The sequence below is a fragment of the Hipposideros armiger genome, unplaced genomic scaffold (genome assembly GCF_001890085.2).
Source record: "Hipposideros armiger isolate ML-2016 unplaced genomic scaffold, ASM189008v1 scaffold_83, whole genome shotgun sequence".
Classification (NCBI taxonomy): Eukaryota; Metazoa; Chordata; class Mammalia; order Chiroptera; family Hipposideridae; genus Hipposideros; species Hipposideros armiger.
The window spans coordinates 741,021-754,650 of record NW_017731433.1 but is presented as its reverse complement, the minus strand read 5'-3'; the positions used below and the strand labels follow the sequence as shown (position 1 = coordinate 754,650).

At 36.7% G+C, this 13,630-nt stretch overlaps 1 protein-coding gene across 1 annotated transcript in view; it reads left to right on the top strand.

Annotated features, from left to right (window-relative positions):
* WDR49 (WD repeat domain 49) overlaps positions 1-13,630 on the top strand; it is a 134,848-nt gene that overhangs the window by 98,182 nt on the left and 23,036 nt on the right. Inside the window, exons 14-16 of the mRNA XM_019643912.1 lie at positions 423-610; positions 1,803-2,000; positions 6,475-6,656. Coding sequence (XP_019499457.1) covers positions 423-610; positions 1,803-2,000; positions 6,475-6,656 — 568 coding nt within the window. The remainder of the gene's footprint in view (positions 1-422; positions 611-1,802; positions 2,001-6,474; positions 6,657-13,630) is intronic.

Below are 13,630 nucleotides of genomic sequence, written 5' to 3'. Positions count from 1 at the left end.
ATGCATCCTTATCTGTGCATGAGGAGTTTACTTCTTTGGTATATGTGTCCAACGGGTTATTAAGAAAGATGGGTTTTATGTAATCAGAATATTATCATAAAGTTGCAACTAATATTTTATAAGTTTGTTTGAAGGAACAAATTAATTCTAACTAACTTAAAAAAAACAAATAATATCAAAAGAATGAGGGAAAGGGAAATAAATTTAATAGAACATCTTGCATACCCTATCTTATTTAAGGTTCAACATAAACCAGTGAGGTGGTCATAGGTTGTCATTTTATATTTGAGAGAAAGTGCTGGCAATTGATCTCAGGACTATCCACCTCGCCAACACACATATGCTCCCCACAGGGCAAGCCAGTGAAGTTGGCTCTGGTAATTATCGCCAGTTTCCTAATTGGGTGTTCCTTTACATGTTAGGAGGTGCTAACTTGGTGTCATGTGGAGGATCTGGGTATGTCAGATTCTGGGATATATTTAAGAAGCAACTTCTGGCTGAATTTTTGGCTCACAGTGGAACTGGATCCATTATTATGTCTACTGATAAATTGAATCAATACCTCACCACAGGAGACCTTGATGGATGGTTGAAAATCTGGAATATAGAGGTGAATTGAAAACATTCTCACATTGTCTTTACTATTTTTGATTGTCTTTTGTTGCAGATAACTATGAATCCTGTCTTGTCTGTTTCTTAGATAAAAGAAGAAATCTTCAGTTGGAGTTTTTTTTTTAAAGGTTTTATTGGGGAATTTGGGGAGGGAAACAGCGTTGGGGAATCGGGGAGGGGGAACAGACAAGTTGCTGTCCTTTTGTTGTTCAGTCTAGTTGTGGAGGACGTGGCTTCACTGGCCCATGTTGGTATTGTGATCATTGCACTCTTCCCGGGTGAGGCAGATCGGTTGCCGGTCACTGGACAGCTGCTCACTGAGGCTCTCGGCAGCTCACGCCGGCTGCTGGCCTCTCAGGGTAGCTTACAGGAGCCCACTACAGCTCCAATGCAGCCTACACCGTCGCCCGTGACTCATGGCAGCCCAGCTCCATCATAGCTGTAGAGGGCGCAGCGTCACTGGCCCTCATGTGGGATTCGAACCAGGGCCCTGCTGCTCAGAGCTGGCGTCCCAAGCCAACTCTTAACCAACGCGCCACTCAGCTGGCCCCAGTTTGAGTATTTTAAGGGAAACATTTACATGTATTGAGCAGAGACTTCCTTTAAGTAATTTGCAGAGAAAACTTGACTTTTTTTTAATATTAAAAGTCGATCACCCAAAGTAGGAATGCATTACTATCAGTAAGGTACTACAGCATTGTTTGAGCATAAATAATTAAAGGATGCCTTATTCGAAATAAGACTATAAACATAATTTAAATAAAGTATGGCTCTTCTTCTAACATTATTGCCATTCTGAGTTAGTTTGGGATTTTTGTGTCACTGATGACCTCAATTTTCTATTATAAAATTGTATAATATGTGACTATCTATACATGCTAAGTAAACCTTTATCAAATAACTGACCTTACTGTTCTTTTTTTTTCTCTTTCCATCCTTCCTATCCCTCTCCTTTCTTTCTTTCCATGTCTCAAGTTAGTCAAGTTAGTTAGAAACTTTTTTTGAACATTAATACCATTTTTCTAACCTCTGTTATAAACTATTATTTTGCATTTGGATCACAGATTATTGTCCCAAAATGTATCTTCTTTCATTTTCATATCAGACTCTTTTTTTTTTGAAAGTGCTATGTCATTACAATAATTTAATATTTGGTCTTTTAGAATTCTGGTTTTTTTTTTTCCATTCAGGAGTATTGTCTTAATTCCAGCGAAAGCAAAATCACGCAGGCCCCAACTCTGATAAGATCTTTCCAACCTCATGAAGACCAGATAAGTTCCTTAGAGATGTGTGAGCTGGGTGGCCATTCGCTGATTATCTCCGCCTCTGCGGACTGCAGCATTTGTGTGACTAATGTTTGCGGGGCTCCTGTCTGGATCTTCGGTCAGGTAGACGTATTACATTTTTATTATCCTAGGATTTCCTTGACATTTAGTATGAACTCGGACTGATTTCCATTTGAATCTCATGGCTGTTGATGTTCACGAGTTACGAAAAAGCTGACTTCTGTTTCTGGAGCTGTAGCTCCAGGCATCTCTTGTCCGTTTACCATGAGCCATGGCAGTTCCATCACGGGGAGGACGTCAGAGACCGGGAAACGTGATGGTTCTGTGCCGCTCAATATAGTCCAGGATTTCTGAGGAAATATTGACCTCTAATTTAAGTGAACTCCTTCGATTTCAAAATTCAGTAAAAATACAGTGTGGATAAAATTACCATGTTATACCATTATTAAACAGAAAGAAGACTATGGCTGTCAAGTAATAGTCAAGGTAATAATCAAATAGGACATTTTAGAAGAAACAAACCTTCCTGTTCATCGTCTGGTTTACTCTTGTGAAAATAATAATAGCAAACACTTGCTGAGTTTTCCAGTATGCTTGGGGCACTCTTCTAAGGTCTCATGTAATCTTCACAATTGTCCAAGACATCATGGAGGGACTTTCAGTTTTCCTATTTTACCAATAAGGAAGCAGAGGCAGAATGAAATTGAATAAATTGCCTGAGCTCACAAAAGCTAATGAGTAGTCGAGTTTTGCTTTTCACTGAAGCTGGCTGATTTCAAAGTCATGCTTTTAACTCCCTCCTCCTATGAAACTAAACTCGGATGTATACCTGCCCATGAGGGGAAAAAGGAAGTGGGGGTATGGAAGAAAGGAACTATTCATTGTTTCACATTTCTATTTTTTTTCTCTGTTTTCATGGGAACTCTGCTCCTGTTCTCTTTGTGCTTTGGGAACAAACTATGGGTTTGAACTGTTTCAACCAGTACGGTTCAAATGTGTTGTGAGGTTACTCTGAAACCTCAATTTCTGTTTGGCCGGTTGATTTGGTTTCATTCATCAACCTCAGGTGCCACTCTCATGCTGTGAGAGTGCAGCAGTTGTCTTCATGTTGGAAGATCACCTGTTGTTGCTCTATTTGTGAAGTCAGTTTGATGGTGTCAACCTGTGCTGAATGAATTCCGTTTAATCCTTTAGGATGTGGCAGGTGATGGTAAATCAGAAAATAATCCGGGGAGGTGGACCCATGTTTGGCCAGCTAATGTGGGAGTCTCAATGTAACACTCAAGAGCTGTAAAGTCTTTTCTGCTCTGTAAGTGAGGGAAGTGCTAGACTTTTCTTAGGAAAAACAGCATCTGATTGGGAACTCAGTGGGTGTGTGGGTAGGTGTGTAGTGAGTGAGACAGAGAGGGCCACACTGGCATTCTGAACCTGGAAGGAGTTGGAAAGCTGTTTGGGGCAGTGGAGAAATTAATGCAACCCCAACATTGCTAAAGGACCAGGCCACATGGGCTCTGATGAGATGAGGTGGTGGTTAGAATGACCAGTGAACTAAGTGTCATTAAGCAGGTGACATCTGGAGTAGAAGGAGTCCCGTAGATGGGGTGGAAGCAAAATTAAGACTGCTCTAGATGTGGGTGTCATAAAAACTGTGTTCACTATACACAACCTATATCTAAATTTCATTTTAATTAAGAAATATGCGCTAGTAAAACTATTGTTATGCCTTTAATATTTTTTCTTAGCTGTTTTATAAAGTCCTTTGTATTTTGAAGAACTGTTCCCAAAGCCTGCATGAAAATAGTTTTGTTTTGTTTTTCCCTGCTGGAAAAGAGCCACCAGAGCTGGTGTAGTTTTGGAAAGTAAAGTCTGGCAAAGCTGGGACAGCTGTGTTTTCCACTCCTTTTAGCTTGAGCTTTTAAAGTTTTTTTAAGGACATTTTTACCAAGCTGTCTAAATATGGGTGCTCCTAGTCCCAAGGGGCACAGGGAGAGGAAGAAGGAAAGGGAAAGGGAGGGTGGAGGCATGAGAAACAACAAATTAGCAGATACTGGAAAATAGCAAGTGAATGTCCTTCTCATAGCGTGTAAGAAGAGACACCCTTTCACAGCAAGATATGAAAGGCAGAGAGAAATACATGGATAAGAAGAAAAAGAGAGCCAATTAGTAAATATAACTGGGATCAGAATAACTTACTGAACAAACTGGATTTGTAAAGTCTAGTGACTTTTGCCCTCCATTTGATTGAGGCATTTATCTTTTAGTTGAATCAATTCAGGTCTAGCAGTTATAAAAACAGGTGGAAAACATTAATATATTTTGATTTCCTACATTAAGACTTAATTTTTCAATCACATCCAGTCTGATTAAAGTATTTAAAATTTAATGTAATCTGATTATATGTGTTTAATGGAAGAAGCTTTTTTTTTTTTTTTTTAGTAACCGAACCACTTTTACAACATAGCTATTGATCTGTGGCTGCTTTTCAGGTTAGATTTTTTTTTTTTAGTTTATTTTTTTTATTGTTAGTTTCAGGTGTACAGAACAATGCAATAGTTATTACCCTTTTCACCCTCACAAAGTAACAACCCTCCTCCCCCCATCTATTGCCCTCCCACCCCCGATACCATGCTTATCTATTACAATTCCATTGAATCCATTCCCGCTCTCTACTCCATGTCCCGAGACTATATGTATATATAATTATAGATGACATACTATATTATTCAACATCAGCTTCAGAAATACAATGCGGTGGTCAGGCCTCTACATCGACTATGAAGTGGAATCCCCAACAGGACATGGGTCCATCTGGCCCCCTAAGAAATACTTACAACATTATTGATTGTATTCCTCGGACTGTCTTTTTCTATGCCTGAGGCCATATTGCAATTACCAATTTGTATTGTCTCATCCCTTCCCCTCTCCTTCATCCCCACCCCCTCCCAACTAACAACCCTCAGTTCTTCCTCTGTATCTCTGAGACTATCTCCATCCATTTCTCCCATCCATTCAGTTCCTTAGAATCCACGTATAAGTGAGATCATATATTTGTCTTTCTCTGACTGACTTATTTCACTTAGCATAATGTTCTCTAGTTCCATCCATATTGTTGCAAAGGGTACTATTTCCTTCTTCTTTATAGCTGAATAATACTCCATTGTATAAATGTACCAAAGTTTCTTAATCCAGTCATCTACCGATGGGCATTTAGGTTGTTTCCAAGTCTTAGCTATTGTGAATAACGCCGCAATGAACATAGGGGTACATATATTTTTTCGGATTAATTTCTTGGGATTTTTTGGAAAAATACCTAAGAGTGGGATTGCTGGGTCATAAGGTAGTTCCATTTTCAGATTTTTCAGGTATCAGGTTAGATTTTTAAAAGTAAGTGGTGTCGTATGTCTATTTCTATAGTTGGAGCAATTGGCGAGGGGATGATTTAAATACAGAGATACCTTTATCTCAGAAAACTGTCAGATGACTGTGGTATAAACAGGAATTAGATGGTGTGTGTGCTTTCTCAGTGCGCCTCTTTGGGCACTCACCATGGTTGGATTGTGCAGAATTTGTGTATTGGCACCGCTCCTTCTCATCTGGGGGCCAGTGACTAGATTGTGCCTGTTTGCACAGTGTTTAAAATTTGATTTACTTGTCCATATTTAAACATTAGAAGATTTCATATAAGATCCAGGTTTCTTGCTTGTCTTGAAGAAGAACATATGTCATTTCCTGAGATTAACTGTAAAATGGGTTCTCTCTAATTCAGTGCCGTCCCTACCTTTCCCTATTGCCTATGAGCCATGAGGCTGAATTTCATTTGCTATTGATCATCTTATATGGGCCTGGATTCATTCACCGACATCATCTTACTGGTCCCTGTAGGCAGTTTACTTTGCAAACCCTTTTGACAAGGTTATCAGTTTGTAAGCCAATCAGATATCCTGGAGATACCTCCTGTTACCCTCATATCACACAGGCTGTGTTCTCTGGTACACTCCTTTATATTCAGTATGAATTGATATGACAAGGAAATCAGTTCTGTATTTAAAATAATAAAATATGTGGTGATTAGGAACTTTGGCTAGATGGATACATATTAAGAAATAAAGCTATAACTGTGAAAACTATTACATAACACATTTTCTAGGAAGAATTGCTCAATAATTGGACAGGTTTTTGACAGTTTTAGGAAACATGATGCAAAGAAAGTGGTTGTATGAAAAATCAACGCTGATAATTCTTCCACAAAAACTTTGTTTTTCTTTTTAGTAAATATACATTTTGCTATTAAGGATTTTAAAGTAGAAATGTCCATTTTTTTTGTAGTTCATCTGTTAATCTTTGCAGAGAATTTTTATTTTGTCTTATGACATTTATCACTTTCTACCTTTATTAAATTAAAGTTACATGTATATGTCTTTTCTCCCTTATAAGGCTGTAAGTTCATTAAGAACAGGAACCATGTCTTATTCTTTATTTTTTGTCTGTTCCCAGGACTTTAGTTGGTAGTGCAGCGTATAAATGTTTAAGGAAAATAAATTTCATAAAAATAAAATAAATCTCTTTGTTTTTATAGACAAAGCACTGGCAAATTGAAAACTGTTTTTCCCTTCCTAAAAAGGATACTAATGTAATGGAAAGTGACATTCAAGAAGAAAACATAAGAGAAATTCCTTTATTTCCTAAGGAGGAATTATGTTTAGACTCAACAGAACATTCCCCACTTGATAAGAAAAACAAAGATGAATCAACATACAAGTAAGTAATTTTAAGTGTTACCCAGCTATCAGCTGGAGTCTGAATAAGACCCCGGTAAGACTGGCCCAAACTTCCTTCTGTCCTCTCTGGAATGTCCAGTGACTACCTCAGAATTTCTCTAAAACCTTGGGGCTTGGTAGGTGTCTGTAATGGCAGGGAAAGAATCTGTGTTCTCAGGGTTTTTTCTGGTTCTTATTTCTTGTCTCCATTAAATTACTGATTTCTATTCATTGTCTTCCAGTCCTTTGTTTTTGATCCATCACCAAATTGTGAAAATTAGCTCCTTTTTCTCTAAAATAATATGTGTGTGTGCATACATGTATATATGTATGCATGTGTGTATGTACGTCAGAATGTATGTCAGATTTTACTCCTGGTTTTGCTAAGGTGTACCGAAAGATATGTGACAGAATTTCACATAGCTTAACTTTGAATATTAGATGTGACTCTTCTTTTAATGCTTCTAGCCTTTCCTTCATATTGTTAAACATTCCTTCTCTTTACACCACTCTGTTAGATCCCATTCTTATATTCCTTTTTCTTTCTAATGTCAGGCAACTTTAGTTATTTCCTACACTCTTGCTAACCTCATGCTCTCAGTTTTACCTTTCATACTAAAGAACTATTATTTTTTTTGGAGAATGATTTTATTGTATTTTCTTTTATACAAATGCAATTTTTTTACCATGTACATATATTACATTTTTTACATTTATAGAAAAATTGCACAGAAAATAAAGAGTTCTTACATACTTTATCCCACCCCACCCAGTATCTTACATTAGTGCAGTACATTTATTATTGCTGAAGAACCAGTATTGATATTTCATTATTATCACTTATTATAAAGTCCATAGTTTACATTAAGAAGGTACAGGTGAGGGTTCTCTTATGACCTCACTCAGGGACCTCTGCATTGAACATTTCCAAATTAATGTACTCTTTGTCAATCTCCTGTGGCTCAACCCCACCAGCTAGGGTTACCTTTGGAAATACACATCATAGTGTTTTTCTGTTACAGTCCCCTGGCACTGGCGGGCATCCCCTCTTGCATAACTCCTTTTGGGTTAACTTCTGTTTGGCCAATAGGAAACTCACTCATCCTTGCCTCACCAGCTGCTCCCTGGTAGCCCGCTCTCCTCCTGCTTACTTGGGTAGCTCCAGCCACAGCTTTTCCTGTAGACTCTTTTAGGTATTGATGAGTCACTGGTCTACTGTGTCCCTCTAATTATTTCCCCAGGCAGCGTACGTTAAGCCCTTTGATTGATCTATGTCAATGGAGGCTAGAATGGAGAGGAAGCATCCCTCCTCTCTCATGGGACTGGGACTGAACACACACCAACTCTGTCCTCTCCTCTCTTATGCTATCACATCTTTGGTCTGTGTATCTCCTAGAATGGTTGTTGGCCTGGGTTTTGGAGCTACCTTGCTTTGGAATATGGAATACTTTTTACCTCTTAATTAATTATTTTGCTTTCAGAACTTTTGGACCTCTGCTGACAGAGAGATAGAAAGAAAAAGTCCCCTTTAAACCTCCTGTTACACTTTGATATTTGTTCTTCCATTTCCTTGAATAATGGCTTGCTGAAATGTCAAGTGGCATTTTCCTTGCAGGCAGAATGCTCTTTTCAATTTAGAAATATAGCATGACCAATCCTGTACAATACTAGTATGCTGGGAATGGAAAGACTTCTGATATAATAAAATGCCCCCACCCAGCTACCCAACTTCATTTTTATAGATCAGGAAATAGAGTTACCCCAGGATAACACAGGTAGATCATGGTTTCTCTTCCTGTCACACTCCTAGAAGAGTAAAAGCAAGTGTTACAGATTCTTGTAGGAGAATTTCAGCCAGTATACAAGTGTCCCTTTCCTTACGACAAACTCAATAATTATTGGGTTGTCGGAAAAGTCGTGACGCATTTTTGCAACGAAAAACATAGAAAAAATATGTCATGACTTTTCCAACAAGCCAATCTTTTTTTAATCAGACTTTCCTTAGATTTAAAAATTGGCAATTTGAGCTGTCTACCTCTTTCCTGGCTTCTATCTCATCTTATTATGTTTCCTATTGTTCCATGACATCTTTTGTTATAAAAATTAGTGTGTGTGATATATAGGTTATTAAATTCACAGATTTCTCTTAAAATTAGAGCTTTGTGTTCTGCCAGATTAAATAGGTGTACAGCACAGTGATCTTCTTACCCTGATTGTAAGTTTCTGTAGACCTTGAGAGAAATTTCCAGTGGTAAAAAGGAAGTTATCTTTATTGAACAATAGAGATACAATACATCAAAAATACCTGTGATCTTCAAAATTTCTACCTTTATTTAATTCAGATGTCTGGATTGAAATGATTATTAGATTATAATAAAGAGAGAACAGAATAATGTCATTTAGAAATTATTGAACTAATTGATAGAAAAATGTTAAAAACGTATCCACAGAATTGACATGTCAGTTATACCCCTCACTTTTTCCAGGAACATGACCAGCAATTCTATGTGGAAAACATATAAGCGCAATGTCGTTGTCAGCTGTAAAATGTTCTTCATGGACTCCTTGCAATACTGAAGAGATTACAGATCATTTTCTTCCTAAGAAAATATTATTCTTAAGAATGTGCCCTTTTCTTAATCAGATTAGTAGATACAAGGAGAGAATCAAGCTAGTTCTTGTCCATATGTAAAAATATGAAAAAATGTTAGACAAAACATGGAAAAGTACATTTGGTATGTGTAAATACAGGTGGGGGTATGTTTAAATGAGTGAGGGAAACAGTAAGAAAGGTGGAGAAGCAAAAGGAGAAAGCCAGTAAAAAAATGGAAGAAGCAGGAAAAATGTGGGGAAGATATTAAATAATTTAAAACTATGTTCTCATCTTAACTCCTAAGATTCTTTTTCTAGGATAAAAATCTTGGTGTATATTATCTTCTGGCTTAAGGTTTTTATAGTAATATGACTGAGAAGTAGATAGGTTGTAAAATGTCATGTTCAATTTAAGCCCTAGGGAGATGAAGATGAATATAAAGTTTAGCAGAATAAGGAAGTCCTAATACTGAGTTAAAAATTGATACAGAGAAATAGATTTTTTTCCCTTCCTTAGGTTCTGCAAAAATCACATTACCATTAGAAAATAAAAAAAAAAAAACGAAGATAAAATAGGAAGCAAAAACTACAGTGGGCATGCATTTTTTTCTTAATTTATGGCAATATTTGGTTTCTGGACTCACAAAATTATTCTAATAAAAATTATTCTAAAAATATTGGTAAAATAAATAATTTAGAAAATATAACCTTAGCATGTTTCTTTATCACAAAAATGATACATGTTCACTAGGGGGAAATTTGGAAGTACAAATAAGCAAGAAGAAAAAGATGAAAAGAAATTACCTGTAGCAAAAACATTGCTAACACTTAGGAATTTTACTCTGGGGGCTTGTTCTGGGCATACTTATGCAAATAAATAAATGGACAATCTATTAAAATGAGGACTTAGCATACATAATTTATAACCTACTTATCACTCTGAAATACATAGCAAGTTCATTTCTGTATTGTTAATATGAGTGTCCACAGACATCAACATTAGTAACGACTCCCGAAGAATGTACCATGTAGCTCTTTAACCATTCTCTTGTTTTTAAGCATTTAGGCTGTTACAAATTTTAACTGGGAGAACATTTATTTAAATAACTTCATGTGCTCCTGAATTCAACAATTCGTTGAAGGTTTAAAGGCCTTTGGGTCATCTTGCTAAATCGCTATCCTGACGTGGGCACTCCCTCCAGCGTGTATGAAAATGGCTGCCTCTGAACCAACATGGATATTGTCATTGCCTTAAAACTGTTGTCATGATAGTCCATTATTGTTTTAAATTGCATTTTTTTTATTATTTGGGAGAGTGGACATTTTTTCACATGTTTATTAACCTTTAATAATTGAATAATGAATTTGAAAAAGGTATTTGAAGTCTACTAAACTAACCCCTATGGCATCCTTAAGAGAAGTACATCCCAGCCTTTTGAATAATTGCTATGGGATGCACTCACTGTCTTACCAGCTGGCCATCTCTGTTTGGGAACCATTCTTTACTATAGAACGGCGCTCATGCTAAGTCCAATTTACCCATTTGTAGGAGTCTCTTTTATTGATCTTCATTCTTATTCTAGGACAGCAAAGAGCAAGTCTTCTTTTCCTGCTATTATCTGATAAATTTATTTTTTGGTTACTATTTTAAAAATTGCTTATGGAGAAAGGTTAATTATTAGAAACCAGGATAAAAAACTCAGATAGGAAATGGAGTAGAAATTTCCATTAATTTCTTAATAAGTTTATATAAGGTGGAAGTCACACTTAAACTCAATGTTTTTTAGATATGTAAAGTAATTATGGTGTTCTAAATTCTATGTTATTGTTATGAGGAAACTGATGTTTAAAATTATTTATATGCTATTGGTTACCTAATTATTCCACCAGTAGATCTATGTGAGAAATTAAATTGGAAAATTTATGGACGACTATAAGAAAAAATACACAAACATTAAAACCTCATCTTAAATCAGGCATTATATGGCATAAAACACTTGGAGGATTAATATCCTACTTCTGCCAAAAATGTGTGGCAATAACTATCCTATACCTACGTATGACAAATGAAAGTAAATTAAAGTCTACTCAATTTTTGAAATTTAAGTCTTAAAAACTAGTATAGCCAATTATTATTTTTGTAAATACCACATCTCCTTACTTTTTGTCTTATTATCTGATAGTTGCCAGGGGTATTGGAACTGGCTTTGAGTGGAAATTATTGTCTTATTATTGCTTACAGTAACAGCAGCCAGTACTCATTGAGCTCTTACCATATTCCAGGCACTGTTCTAAGATCTTTATGTGTTTAAATCATTTAATTGTCACTATAATCCTCAGAGATAACTACAGTTATGATCCCTATTTCTAGGAAAGGGAGGCACAAAGAAGTTAAATGATTTGCTCAATGTCAACCGACCAGCAAGAGGTGGACCAGGGATTGATCCCAAATCAGGCATTCTGGCTCCAGAGTCAGTATGCTTTGCCGCTACTCTATACTCCCTTTCCAACAAGCATCATGTGATAATATTGAAAAGTTATTAGTTTCTAAATCAAGTGATCAAATATTTTGACAAGTACCTGCTATGTGTAAGCCACTACTCTGGGCACTTTCACTCTCCTTTAATGCCTAGTTGGGCACTAGGTGATTTGTTACACATCATTCTTTCCTTCTACACCCAGAACTGAGACATGGGAGGTCTCATGTAATTGATGGCCAGTTTAGCAGAGCCCATAGTAGACCCTCTTTCCTGCATAACCATGTAAGACATGTTTGCAAAAAGTTTTAAACTTTATTTAAGCCCTTTATTGAATTCTTCTGTTATATTTCTTTATCTTCATCCATTAGGAACATTGGGATTTTAGGAATATTAACCTCTTTCTAGTTCCCTGTACATTTTCATAGTAACCACTTCCCCAAATATCAGATATCTCTGGAAAGGGAGCAATAGGTTGGCCTTTGAATATGAAGTTAAATTTACAGTCTAGTTATTCCAAGAACTGCCCTTTGTCTTGCAGCTTTATCAATATAACTGCATTTCCTAGGCAGTCATCTAAGTAGTACAATTTGTTGTGATTCCCAGGAGATTCTCTCCTACCCTCTGCATTTCTCCTCCTTTGTGGCTTAAACTCTTTAGTGGAGATAGGCAAAGCCTTTTGTTTTTATACAGAAAAATATTTTATTTAAATACCACTGGATGAGAGGGCCAGAAAGCAAATGGTGTAAAATCAGGAAAGAGTTCATGGTGTTTGGAAAAATCAACGTCTGGTGTTAACTAGTCCAAAGGTAGACTTTGCTGCTCCTAGACCTCTCCCAACCTTTTGTACCTCAGTTTTTTTCAAAACTTTTCTGGGAAAAAATAATTCTTAACCTAATAGCCACAAGGACTATTTGAATCACACTCTACTCTCCCTGTATGCACCACAACTTCTTGTTGTTACAGAGTCTTTCACCATTATAAAACGACTCTCATTCTTGTCTTCAAAGCCCAGTGGTGACATATATTCTTTTACATAGGAAATGGCCTGTTGCGAGGGAGGCCATTCCAATGTGATTTGGGGAAAACTGCCTCCTGCCCTCGGTCTTTTGGATGTCAAAGGTTTCTTTTAAAAAAATCTGTAATTCCAAATAATTTATGTAGATACTCCCCCCCCCCAATCATAGAAGTAGAGATACCCACCTCATCCCCTCTTAAGTGTGGGCTGTACTTGGAAACTTGATTCCAGAGAGCAGTGTATAGGAAGGAAGGAAAAAAAAAGTACTTTTATAGGCAGAAACTAGGCAAACACAGCCTTGGCCAGGTGATGAGGTTTAACATCAGCAGGGATAGATAAGTGAAGTTGATAGCATGTACCCTGATGAGATGTGATGAGACTAGCCTTCATTTCTACTGTTTGCCTCCCAACAACCAATAACCCCCTCTATCCATAAGAAAAATATCAGGCAACATCAAATTGAGGGATATTCTACAAAAAGAAATCTGACAAGTATTCTTGAAAACTTCCAAGGTCATGAAAAACAAGGAAAGTCTGGGAAACTGTCATAGGCTAGAAGAAGCTAAGAAGTCAGATTTTTGGCAGCACAACTTGTAGCTATTAAGGTTGCAGTCTATGACAGTGAGTATTAAACATATTTGAGGCCATTTCCCTTGTTCTGACTTGAATTATATACAACTATATACTAATTTCACTCTCTATGGTTTATTGATAAAAACTTTTTCACTGGAGTCAAACTAATCTGAAGTTTTTTTTATAGATTCATGTGATAAATCTCAATGATGCTGAATGTTTCTGCATTTTGGATACCATAAGTGAAGATCCAGTCCTAAAACTGGATAAAAGAGTTTTTGACACATACGCTGATTATATTTGCACACAGGGCAG